Raw genomic sequence first — 13,131 nt, forward strand, 5'->3', positions numbered from 1 at the left:
CAATAGTTTCTCTCTCCTCCAATTCCCCTCCCCCCCCATTTTTTAAACGTTAATAACTCTTTCATATGACATTATTTTTTATAAAAATTGCACCAAAAAAACGAGCGTTTTTTTATCTTTAAAACGAGTATACTATTGCTATATTTTAAAAAAAAAAATTTAAACCCAGTTGCGTAAAACGCAATAGAAAGTCCACCGTTTACGTAAAACGCAATGAAAAAAAAACCTAAAAAATGACATTTTTCTAAAACGCAATGCACCAAAAACACACAGAAATGTCTTATTTGTAAAACGCAATGGCCAGAAAACACACAGAAATGTCTTATTTGTAAAACGCAATGGCCAGAAAACACATAAAAAAGTGTTTAACCTAAAACGCAATGCACAAAAAAACACAAAGAAATGTATTATATCTAAAACGCAATGGCCAGGAAACACACAAAAATGTCTTATTTGTAAAACGCAATGGCCAGAAAACACATAAAGAAGTGTTTAACCTAAAACGCAATGCACAAAAAACACAAAGAAATGTCTTATATGTAAAACGCAATGGCCAGAAAACACTTAAAAATGACTCATTCTAACACGCAATGGACTGAAAACACCTAAAAATGTGTTTTTACCTAAAACGCAATGACTAAAAACACTTAAAAATGTGTTTTTTTTTTCTAAAACGCAATAGCCAGAAACCACATAAAACTCTCTTATTTCTAAAACGCAATGGACACATAAAACCGTCTGTCACTGTGAACTGTCTGAATTGTCTACGAATTACTGTCGTCGAAATGAGCCAATTTCTGGAAAAAATTAATTTTTCTAAAACGCAGCTCAACCCCAGCCAGGGGCTCTGCCCCTTGGACCCCACCAGGGGCTGCCGCCCCTGGGACCCTGCCACCGGGGGCTGCCGCCCCCGGACCCCCGCAAAGATCGTAAAACACAATGACTAAATCAAAAACCCAGATCGTGAAAATGAAATTAAAGAATTTTTTTACATGGATCGAAGCCGATTTCTTTATCAATTGACGAAATTTGAATGATAGAAACACTTATCAACGCTCGAATCGAATGAATCGAGTGATTATCTCCAAAATCACCGGAATAAACGAGATTTTTTTATGAAATTAAACTGGGTTTTCTTCAAAAAAAGCTGAAGAACACGTTGATCGGGTTCTGAATCATTGATTGGTGATGAAAATTGCACTATAATGCAGTGATTATTGAGATAGAAAGTGAAGAAATAGTTGAAGATGGTGGGTTTTGAAAATGGTGGGTTTTTGAATTTACTGGGTTTTGAAAAAGGAAGAAGAAGGAGTTGGATTGACTAAAATACCCTTTCTCTTTATTTTAAAAATTGCCACATGTCATAATCCTATGGCTTCATATCCTTCCTAGCGAAAATTAACTTCCTATTTGATCTTTTCCCTTATTCTCTAAGGTATGGTTCACGAATGCCAATGTTTTTATATTTAAGGTTTCTGAGAAAATCAATACATACGAAGTGGGAGTTAATTTATTTTGAAGTATGCTACATGAACACCAATGTTATATTATAATATATGTTACTCTTTACTTAGGTGTATATATTTTCTGATATAATGAAAATAGCTATAAAGCCACAGCAATAGACATTCTTCCCTTTGTTCCCTTAGTTATCCTCAAAATTTTTTTATGGTTTCGTAATCTTTATTCAAAGGTTTGTGAACAAATTAATATGAAATGCAGCCTTCGAGTTGTTCTAAGGAACGCTGCTACATGAAAATCCCCAGTTAGTGACATGATTACCTTGGTCGCTATAAGAGTATAGATTAGTCATACATCAATTAGTGACACGATTATCTTGGTCATATTATTGATTTCTTCGCAGACCTTGGAATAAAGTATTGGCATTCATATCCCGATACGGGTCGTCGGACGAATTCATGATTTCTTGTTTCGGATGCCGTAGCGAGTGCGGAATCCAAGCTACGACACAAACGGAGCGAGAGAATATAATATACAATAAAATTCACCGTTAAATGATTCCGTGTATTGATTTCGATTCGGTACAATATTATAACAATACAAAGCTCCGATCACTCTCACACTCTCTCTTCCAGAATGAATCCTAACCTGCTGTATTTATAAGGGATACAACAGAGTGATACACGAAACAGAGACACATCACACGAAGCACTACACGAAATACTACAAGTAGACACGAAGTGGGGGGGGATAGTGCACGGTCCTCCCAACCGCCGGAGTGATCTCACTCCGGGAGCCGCTACCCGACCAAGCTAGCTCCGCGGTGACTTCCCCATGCCGAGTTCTTACCCTGGGCGACATATGCCACTCCCAAGACTCGAACTCGGTACCTCTGGGAGGAGGTGGGCGTCGGTGGCCAACTGGGCTACCCCAGTTGGTTAACTGGGCGACATCTTTTGTTACATGAACCAGAACCACACTTGTTTCGTGATATGATATGTTTCGTGTCCTATATGTATTTCGTGTATATATATAATTCATACAAATGCCATGTTTCGTGTGATCATATATGCATGCATGTTCACAATATAAACTATTGTTTCGTGTGGGTATCATGCATAATGTTTCCAGTGGTTCGGGGGTCGGAAGCTAACTGACCTAAAAAAAAATTTCTATTGCGTAGTTTCGAGGTGTATGTTCGGGTAGGACGTCGGTGATTCTATTCGGGTCGGGTCGGGTCAAACATTAATATCAAATAAAAAACATTCTCAAACATTTAAACGTAAACATTGTTTAACAAACAAACGAACAAAGACACCAAAACATTAAAAAGGAGAGAGTAAGGTGGGTACCTGGTTCATTATTCGCTTCATTAACCGGTTCGCTTGTTCAAACTTTTTGACATTTAATCTCATTTTTTCCATCAACAATTCCCTCTACTTTTTCTTCATTCTTTCTTTCTTTCTTTTGAAAAAAAGAAGTTATCATTTTATTCTTCCCCATAGCATAATCTATAACAAAACAAGTTAACAAATCATCCTAAATTTCAAACTCTAATTTCTATCTAAATCAAATCACAATAAGATTAAACAAATAAATTAGACATAGTTACAGAAAGATTCAACAAGGTTAGGGCAAAAATTCGGACCAATTTCACTCATAGTTTCAACCTAAATCACATAAATAAATTGCAGCCCTAAATTAAAACAAAAGATAAAAACACATACCTTTAACCTTATGAAGATTGAAGAAGTCGAACAAGAGTACAAGACCACAACAACGAGCAGTGTTTTGGCTTCTGTTCTCGAACAAGAAGCTGAAGTCGAACAGTTCTGGAAGACTGGAACCTGCGTTTTTCCCCCCTTCTGCAGTTCTGGATGGTGGCTTCTGTTCTTCTGTTCTTCTGGTGGATATCCCAAAGTAGAGGTGTACAAATCGGTTTTTTTTTTCAAAAACCGGTTTCGGTTAACCGAACCGGTTTTTTTCATCCAAAATGAAAACCGGTTTTTTAATAACCGGTTTCGGTTACTAACCGGTTTCGGTTACTAACCGGTTTCTCAAGTCCATAACCGGCGGTTCGGTTATTAAAAAATCGGTTAAACAAAAAACCGGTTTCGGTTATTTTCCCGGTTTCGGTTGTAAAACCGGTTTTTTTGTACACCTCTATCCCAAAGTAAACGAATTTGGTTTTTTTATTTGGTTTTTTTTATTTGGTTTTTTTTTTATAGGGTGGGCTTTTAAGTTGGGCTATATAATGATTTGATTTGGATTATATAATATACATTCTAGTATTCTGCCAAATATAATGATTTGGGCTATAATATTTGGGCTAATTAAATATTTTATTTGGACTATATAAATAAAAAAAATTAAAACCCGGGGGTCGAAAACGTATATCCCTAAAAATCTTTTTTTTATAAAACCGGGGGTCGAAAACGCATATACCTACAAAATCCTATACGAAACGTACATATATAACACTACTGACCGAAAAAGTTCAGGGGTCGGGCGCCCCCCCCCCCTAAATCCTGCACCCCCTGCATGTTTCAATGTCTTGTATAATGATGACATCATCATCATGATGTCATGATGATGATGTCATTCTCGTATCGTATCATGTCGTAGCGTATCGTCGTCACTTGCATCTCGTATGCCGAGTCGAATCGACGGAGGAATGCCGTCGACTTCGGTCGCGATTTGAACGGTCTTGAACGTCACTAGCGGCATCCACAATAAGTGCATCAACACTTTGTTCATGAACCATATATATCTAGTAACTTTCTATATCAGAGGAGCTGTAAATATTTATAGAATAGAAAATATGGAAGAATTTTTTTTGTTGAGGTTGTATATATGAACTCCAATACAATAAGTGACATGATTATCTTGGTCATATTATTGATTTGTTCACAGACCTTAGAATAAAGTATTGGCATTCATACCTTAGAAAAAAACTTTGTTCATGAACCATATATATCAAGTAACTTTCTATATCACAGGAGCTGTCATAAATATTTATAGAATAGAAAATAGGGAATTATTTCTTTTGTTGAGGTTGTATATATGAACTCCAATACATTAAAAAAAATAGTTAAACAAGATCAAATATATTTGAGCAATTGTTGAGGCTGTAAATATGAATCATTCCATTGCATTAGAAAATATAGTCAAACAAGATCAACATATATTTGAAAAAATCAGCATTTAAATGATTAAAATCCAAAAAGCAGACCAAACATTAATGTTGTTGTTAATGCATTAAACCTTGAAAGGCAAGATGAACCGCATAAATATCCCTTACCCTCTCCGAGAGAAAAGAACACCGTTACCCAAATTAAGAATGCCTCGAAAGAGTGAAGGTCGCCAAAGGATTGAAATTGTAAGAATAACAAAACAAAGCAATTTATCCGTTGCCTTCAGCAAACGCCGCTTTGGCATTTTTAAGAAGGCAAGCGAACTTTGCACCCTTTGCGCAGCGCAAGTAGCCATCATTGTGTTCTCCCAAAACCAAAAAAAAGTATACTCATTTGGGAGTCCCAGTGTTGAAGCGATTATAAATCGCTTTCTAGAACAAAGTCCTGATCCTTCAAGTTCAAGAACTTCTCAATTTATGGACCTTCTCCGCAATGCCAGCATCCAGGAACTCCACACTCGGCTCACCAACATGCTTGCTCAATTGGAATCTGAGAAAAAAGCTGGTAAAGAACTTCAAAAAATAAGGAAAGAGAGCCAACGAAATTACTGGTGGGATAAACCCATTGAGGATTTAGGACTGGCAAATCTTGAACAATTGAAGATGGCAATGTTGGAGATGAAAGAGTTTGCTCAAAAGCAAGTGGAGGGACATATGGTAGAGGCCTTTGGTTCTACCTGCGTACGTGGGGTGGATCTGTCCACGATGTGAAGGGCTATGGATCTCGGTTAAGTTGTAACATCGACACAGATAGTTTCAGTTTTGAATCCGGTTAATGTTTTTTGTTTTTTTTTAGTTTGTTCTTCAGTATAAGGTCAATTTATGTCATTAAGGTTATCAGGCAAATCAATACTTTTTGTCTTTCAAGCATGAATGATAAAGTTTGTCTTTTCATTATTGGACTTGGCAACTGTTATATGAGTCACTAAGTTAAATGATGTTTTTTTTTTTTTTTTTTTTTTTTTTTTTTTTTTTTTTGTAATAAAAAACAAGATGAGTTAAGGGAATAGTCTAGAGGGAGAAGGTATATGATGTGAAAAGTATTCTGTTTCACAAATTTCATTAGGTGTTTATAAACATATATAAATAAATGTTAATTATTACTGGGTACATATATTACTATCCACTAAATAACTTAGTACCCACTAGATAATTACCTACAACACTCTTTAACATGTCATGTCTTCGCACGTCATTTGTCATTTTCGATTTAATTTTTTGCTTGAAACAAATCATGGAAACAAAAGATGAAAATAAAATTAAATACGTCGACATTGATGTAGTTGTAATACTTGTAAGATATTCCACTTTAATATTTTCTATTTACTATTCTTGCAATACTATTGTTGTGATTCTCTGCTGTATTTTTTTTCTTTGCTTTCTAAAATTCAGGATTAGTGCTGATTTCTTGGGATTTGCTTATTACATATAAAGTGAAAAAGCATTCACATTCAAAAGGAGAAAAGTTATATCCTTTTCCTCACTGTTCTTTGCATTCCCACTAATTAACATATGACTCGGTCACGTCATTCAAGTTATAGATCCCTTATCAATCTGACTGAAAATGGCCATTTGGAACTAAATGTACACACAAGTCACAAGCTAACACTAATTAAACCAAAATTTTAGGACTTTCAATTGTGTTGAAATAGCAACACTAAAAAATCGAGAACATACACACGACAAAAGGAGAAATCAAACCTTGACAGGAGTTGAAGCAGATCGATGGGATATGGAATGGATCCATGCAGAACGCTTTATGTATCTAGTAAATATAAGAAGGAAGGAGTTTGTGGTTTTTACTCAAACATAAGGACATTACAAAAAATCCTACCGGTAGTGAAGGAAGTGAAATTAATTTGAACAATGGATATATATGGAGCTGAGATTCCAGTATCTTCCCAAATGGAACCAACTGCCTTTGAAATAGAATTAGAAATCCTCAATGAAATTTGCTACAAGGAAAAGTCTATCAAAACGATGTCTCAAAAGATCAAAGGCAGACAAAAGATCAAAGGCAGACAAAAGATCAAAATTGTAAGAATAACAAAGAAAGCATCATGTTGGTCGCCCTCACTAAACGTCATTCTGGCATTTTCAAAAAGGCTAGCAAGCTTTTCACCATTTTGTGGGGTGGAAAAGGCAAGAATTGTGGTATGTCCAACCAGAAAGGTATTCACATTTTGGCCGTCTATCTCTTGAGACGATGTAAGTAGAGATGTATTTATGGTTAGCAAGGATTTTATCAAACAAAGGGATCTACAATTGTCTCCACACAAAGATAGCCAAATGAAGATACCTTTCAGGCGCGAAGAATGCAATGATTGTAATTTCACTCTCACACCCGTAAAAGCTAACATTTTATACTCTTTAATTTGAGTATAGTATTGCTATATTTTTTAATTTAAAACATTTCATATGTTACTGTTGGTGCACTTGTGTCTGTACTTTGTCTTTATTCTGTATGATATAAGACGATGTCCTTTGTTAGTCATGTAAGTTTGACCAAGTCAACCATCCTCCTGGTTTGACTTGGCCAAACAGTTAGAAAATGGTTGTCATGTCTGTGTCGAAGGATGACTCATCGAAGGATAGTTTAGATCCTTCGATGAGGTCGAAAGATGAACCTTCGATGGATGTTGATGGACCTCGATAGATCATCCTTCGAGGTATATGTAGATCCTTCGACAGGTTTAAGATCGATAGATGATCCTTCGATCAATCTATCTGATCCTTCGACCAGACAATCTGTGACGGGTATATATACCCGTGTAGTGTGTTCACTTCATTTTAAAAAAGAGACAAGAGAGAGACAAGGAGACACTTGAGAACACAGACACACTTCTGTGAGAACACACACACTTAGAGAGTTTGCAAAACAGATTTGTAAACATTGAGCTTGTAACCGAACCTTTCATACGCATTAATACAAGTGGTGTTAATCGGTGAATATTGTGTGTCTTGTGTTTGTGCTTGTTTCATCTCGGTTTGCACTCTAGCTTGGATTCCGCACTTGCTAGTGTGTTTCACATAACAAGGTTAAGGTTTGACCTCATCCTCCGAGGGACCTACAAGTGGTATCAGAGCTTTGGCTCTTTTCCTTGTTAAAACCGAGTTTTTACAAGACTTTGGAGTGTTTGGACACATGGTTTAGCACCCGTTTTTAGTGTTTTTCTCGCATTTCTTGACGTAAAAACGTGTTCTAAACTAACCGGGTGTGTTAAAGAACGGGTTGGGTAACTTAAAAACTTGTTTTTAAGAAACTTGGTGATTTCCGGCCAAAATTCCGGCTTACTCCGGTGACCGGTTTCTGGATAAGATCTTTCCATTTTTAGTATATTTTATTGGTCAAATTGGTTTTGGTGAAAAAGTATGGTCTGACCATACCTTTCTGCCGAAAGATCTCTACCAACCCATCACCTTTTCACCAACCTGTCATCTTTGTGTCAGCTGTGTCAGTTCACATCGAAAGATATCCTTCGAAGTCGAAAGATCATCTTTCGATCAAAGGAGGTTCGACAGATATTGATCCTTCGAACATCCTTCGAAGTCTGTGATTTATCTTTCGAGCCAAGGAATCTTTCCGAAGGATATATTGTTCGAGCTACAGTTATTATTCGAAAGATAAGGATCCTTCGTCTTGGAGAATCTTTCGAAGTCGTTGTTCGAAATTCAACAGTGATCTTTCGAACACTGTTGATCCTTCGAACAAGTATTATCTTTCGATTCTTGTCTGTTTAAATTTAACAAGTTTGTGTTGTCTTGTCTTTCGATCAAGGGATCGTTCGGCTGGCTGTCACCTTTCGAGATATTCATATAGACTTCATTTCTCTTATCCAACATGAATCCGAGTTGGTGGGGAACTTCGGCTCCAGATAGTGGAAAATATACAAGTACGGGTTCAACCCCCTCATGGTGGGGTACACCGGCTCCAGACAGTGGAAAGTACACAAATACAAGTCTATCTCCTTCATGGGCCGAATCTCCGGTGTCGACATCTTCGCTGGCAAATGCCATATCGACAAGTCAATGGGCATTAGTATCAAATCAAACTCCGAGCATTCAAAGTATTTTATTGAGCGAAAGCGAAACCGGAAGTTTGAATCGACCTCCAAAGTTGATGCACTTAAACGAGTATCCGGGTTGGGTTGATAGATTTCGTACATACGTTCTTGGTCAAAATACCGAACTGTGGATACGTTTCACTACAGATTTCGATCAAGCTATAGAGGTTGCTGCTTCAGATACTGCTACGTTTGCCGATCTTCCTGAAGATCAAAAGAAAACGTATGATCTGGAAAAGAAAGCATACGCCATTCTCACTCAGGCGTTAAGCAAAGATACTATCACCAGTTTGTCAGTTTCAAGACAACGAAGAAGTTGTGGGACGGGTTGAAAACCAGAGGAGTATGGAATGAAGCAACACGCCAATTGCGTCATGATCTTCTCAAGAAAGAATTTGACGGTTTCACGTGCATGGATAAGGAGTCTTTAGAGACATGACAAGCCGGTTTTATCATTTGCTTACAGAGTTGAACAATTTTGGAGTAGCGACAACTACAGCAGAGGTGGTGAAGAAGTTTGCTGATGCTTTGCCTCCCCAATGGAATAGTTTCTTGGAAATCTTGAAGTATAACGGAGTTTTGAGAACTACAAACATCAACGACTTCGTACAGCTTTTAGAAAACAAGGATCAGGAGGAAACATTAAAGGCAAAAAGAGTTCTAGTGCCACAAAATCCAGAAATGTATTATGGAACTTCCAATTCTTCGTCTGCAAGAACCGGTCCACATGCTCCACTACAAACGGCGTTTATCACAAGCACGGATATGTATGGCAATCCAGTACAAGTTCCTGTTAAGCCAGCTCCCACCACAGACATGTATGGAAATCCAATACAACCACCTCCTCCTCCTCCTGCTCAACAACAAGCGTGTTATGGAGGGACATCATCTGTTGGTCAGCAATCAAAACCAAATACAGTACAGCTCGACACTTCAAGCTTCTCTAAGGTCAGTGTAGAAGTAGCAAGGGAACACATGGAGCTGCTTAACACTGTAGTGAGCGCATACTGTGGGTTAGTGGAAGGTCAGATTGGCAACATTAATCTGACACAAGAAGACTATCGGCAGATTGATAAGGAAGAGATGGACTTGATGGATATCAAGTGGGCCTTTGCTAGTGCTGTAAGAAGGGCAAAGGATTTCATGGAAAGTACTGGCAGAACCAGCTTGGAAAGTAAGAAAGACACCAAGTATGGGTTCGATAAACAGGCAGTAAAGTGCTTCAACTGTGGTGAACGGGGTCACTTTAAAAGGGAATGTACAAAGCCAGCACAGCATGGGAACCAGAATCCCTTCAGAAACCAAGGCAACCAGCAGAACCAGAACAGGAACAATGAGCGTACATTAATACCTGTCAACAACCAGAGCCAAGCTGGAACATCAAATGCCAACCGGGCACTTGTGGTTCAAGTGGATGAAGGTTGTGACTGGTCAATCCAGTTGAGTGGTGATGCTCCAGATGGAACAACATGTTTTGCTGAAGTGGTTAAGGATTTAGTTCACACCAGTGGTGGAGAATCTTCCGCCAATGGTGGTGAATCTTCTGAGGATGAAGACTCTTCGGGATATAGCAGGAGTTCAGATGAAGAATCCTCAAGTTCAGGCGATGACCATGTGGGTGAGACATCAAATGCATCAATCGATGCAGATATTGATGAACTTTTGGAGGAAGCTGAAGCAGGAACCCGAAGAAGATCTATCTTGGTGGATCAAGCTGCTTATTCTTCGTCTTCTCTCCATTCAGCCTTTATGGCTAATGTCGACAGTTCATCAAGTCAGGTATGTGTCGATGAACCCACTGCTATTAACTGTGATAATTGTGATAGTTTGCATGTTAAATGTGCTGAGTTGGAAGCAAACATGTCTGAGTTGCAAGGAAAACATGATGCTTTACAAGCTAGTTTGTTTGACTTGCAAGACAAACATGTTTCTTTGAAGGATAAGTGGTGTGAATTGCAAAGCAAACACGAGGCTTTGCAAGAAAAGTATGATGTGACATTCATCCACAATCAAAAGTTGACCGTGGATCTTTCAAAATGCACTGAAGCCAATATGTTTTATGAAAATCATGAAAAGGAGTTTAAATCGGTAATTGAAAAGTTAAAGAAAGATAAAACCGAGTTAACTAAAATGGTTTCCAGAAAACAAACTGACATTAATTTGTATATATCTCGCCTTGAGACTATGCAAAAAGAGATGGCTTGTGTGAAAACAGAAAGTGAGGCGATCCAACTTAAGCTAGACAGTTATTTGAGCTCTAGCTATGTGTTGGATCACATCATTGACGTTCAGAAAGAGAAACGGGATGTCACATGCATAGGCTACAAGAAATGTCCACCACCAGTGAGACACAATTATGATGCAATGCCTGACGAGGAGGATAGAGTGTTCTTTGAGCCATCTGTTCCTCTAGATGTAAAGGAATTTGCAACAGGACTTGGATACAAGAAAGAAGTATCATCAGATTCAGATGTGTCAGCAGATACATGTGTGTCTTCTGCTGAACTGAATCAGGACCCTCCAGTTATAATTGAGGATACTGATTCTTCTGATGATGAATCCGATGATACTGTACCAGCAAAGTCTGATGCGGAAATCAAAGAAGAGGACATACCTCTTGAGAATCATATTCTATGTGATCCTCCTGCAAAACCCGCTAAGACTGTTGCAATCGAGTCCTCGTCTACAAAAGAGTCGGAGAGTGTGAATTTGCTGTACACTCTTGTTGGTGATGATAAAATCTACTCTGACAAAGATTTTCCTATTAAGAATGTTAATCAATCCTTAATCAGTAAAGTCTTTGAAAATTCGACAAGTAAGTTTTTGGGAAAGACAGGACCACATGTTACAGTTACACAGTGTCCTCCTATTCCAAAGGCCGAAATTCGAAAACAATTTGGGAATAAGAAACTACCAACAGTGCAAAAACAGCAAAATCACACCAAGCCAAAAGGAAAATCACCGGCTCATGCACAAAAGAAGCCGAATCAAAAGAAGAACAAAAATGTAAACTTTGTGAAATCGACGGGAACGGACAAAATTGAAACGTTTGAAAACAAATCTAACTTAGATTTTGTTAAGAAAGCAACTGCACAGAAAAGAAATGAACCAAGTAGTTCAAAACCTAGTACCTCGGGATCACAAAGTTCATCATCATCGGCAAGACGATCACATGATACTTCGGGGTTTGTTGAACGAAGATCATGTTTTGAATGTGGAACAATTGGACATATAATTCGAAATTGTCCATATCTTCATAAACAAAAAGGAAAAGCTGATGTTCCCCGTGACCAAACTGACCGCAGGCAAACTGTTTCGGGAAAACAAGATCCCCGACTTGTAAAAGAAAGGGAAAAGAAACAGAAACGCCAACAGGTCAAGAAAATTGAAAAGGCAATTAAAACCGATGTGGTTAATATACCATCTGTTTCTGTAAAACCAGACATTTCAAAAACTTCTGACAACCATGAAGTTAAAATTTTAAAGAATGACACTGGTAAAACAAAACAGACCTGGAAACCAAAAACGGTTACTGAATCAGGGGGACCATCACAATTTACCAATCATCAAAGACAAGAAGTTATTGTTATTGATGAAAATGGAAGACCCAAGACCACAATGGCTTGGGTCCCCATCTCCAACTAATCAATTAAGTTCATGTGCAGGGTGTTCCAGGAGGAACTATCAGTAGTCATTGGATTGTTGATAGTGGGGCATCCAGGCACATGACAGGCGACATGAAGCTTCTCTACGACGTCAAATCTATTAGAGGAGGTTATGTTGCTTTTGCTGGAGATAAGGGTGGTTATATTACGGGTGAAGGAATGATATCCAACGGGATTGTCAGCTTTGACAAGATCAACTTTGTGCAACAACTTGATCACAATCTTCTTAGTGTTTCTCAAATTTGTGACAAGCAATTCTCAGTACACTTTGATGCTAATGGATGTTATGTGCTGAAACCCGGCTTCAAAATTCCAAAAGAATGGATTCTCTTGTCAGCTCCAAGGATAAATGATTTGTACGTCCTTGATATGAGCCAAGCTATTACTACGTCTGCACAAGCAACTTGTTTCGTTTCCAAAGCCACAGAAAAAGACTCTATCTCTTGGCACAGACGAATGGGTCACATTCACTTACGCAAAATGAATCATTTGGTTTCAAATGAATTGATGAATGGTGTTCCCCTAAAAAATTTCCATCTTCAAGACGTCTGTGTTTCGTGCCAAAAAGGAAAACAAACAAAGAAGAAGCACCCTACTAAGAAGATCAACACGGTGGCAGTTCCTCTTGAACGTTTACACATGGATTTGTTCGGTCCTGTCAAGCACAAGAGTATTCGGAATGATCAATACTGCCTCATGATTGTGATTACTGATGACTATTCAAGATTTTCTTGGGTGGCGTTCATGG

At 38.0% G+C, this 13,131-nt stretch overlaps 1 protein-coding gene across 1 annotated transcript; it reads left to right on the forward strand.

Moving 5' to 3' along the window:
- The first annotated feature begins 4,801 nt into the window (after positions 1-4,801).
- On the forward strand, positions 4,802-5,416 carry LOC110906177 (agamous-like MADS-box protein AGL62). The gene has a single exon (XM_022151419.2). It carries the CDS (start codon positions 4,802-4,804, stop codon positions 5,363-5,365), a length of 564 nt encoding a protein of 187 aa, XP_022007111.1. The 3' UTR covers positions 5,366-5,416.
- The last annotated feature ends 7,715 nt before the right edge of the window (positions 5,417-13,131 follow it).

Source organism: Helianthus annuus, chromosome 14 (assembly GCF_002127325.2).
Source record: "Helianthus annuus cultivar XRQ/B chromosome 14, HanXRQr2.0-SUNRISE, whole genome shotgun sequence".
NCBI classification, from domain to species: domain Eukaryota; kingdom Viridiplantae; phylum Streptophyta; class Magnoliopsida; order Asterales; family Asteraceae; genus Helianthus; species Helianthus annuus.

What these genes read in the sequence shown, in the direction of transcription:
- LOC110906177 (XM_022151419.2), top strand. Translation starts at nt 4,802, where the DNA reads ATGCCTCGAAAGAGTGAAGGTCGCCAAAGGATTGAAATTGTAAGAATA.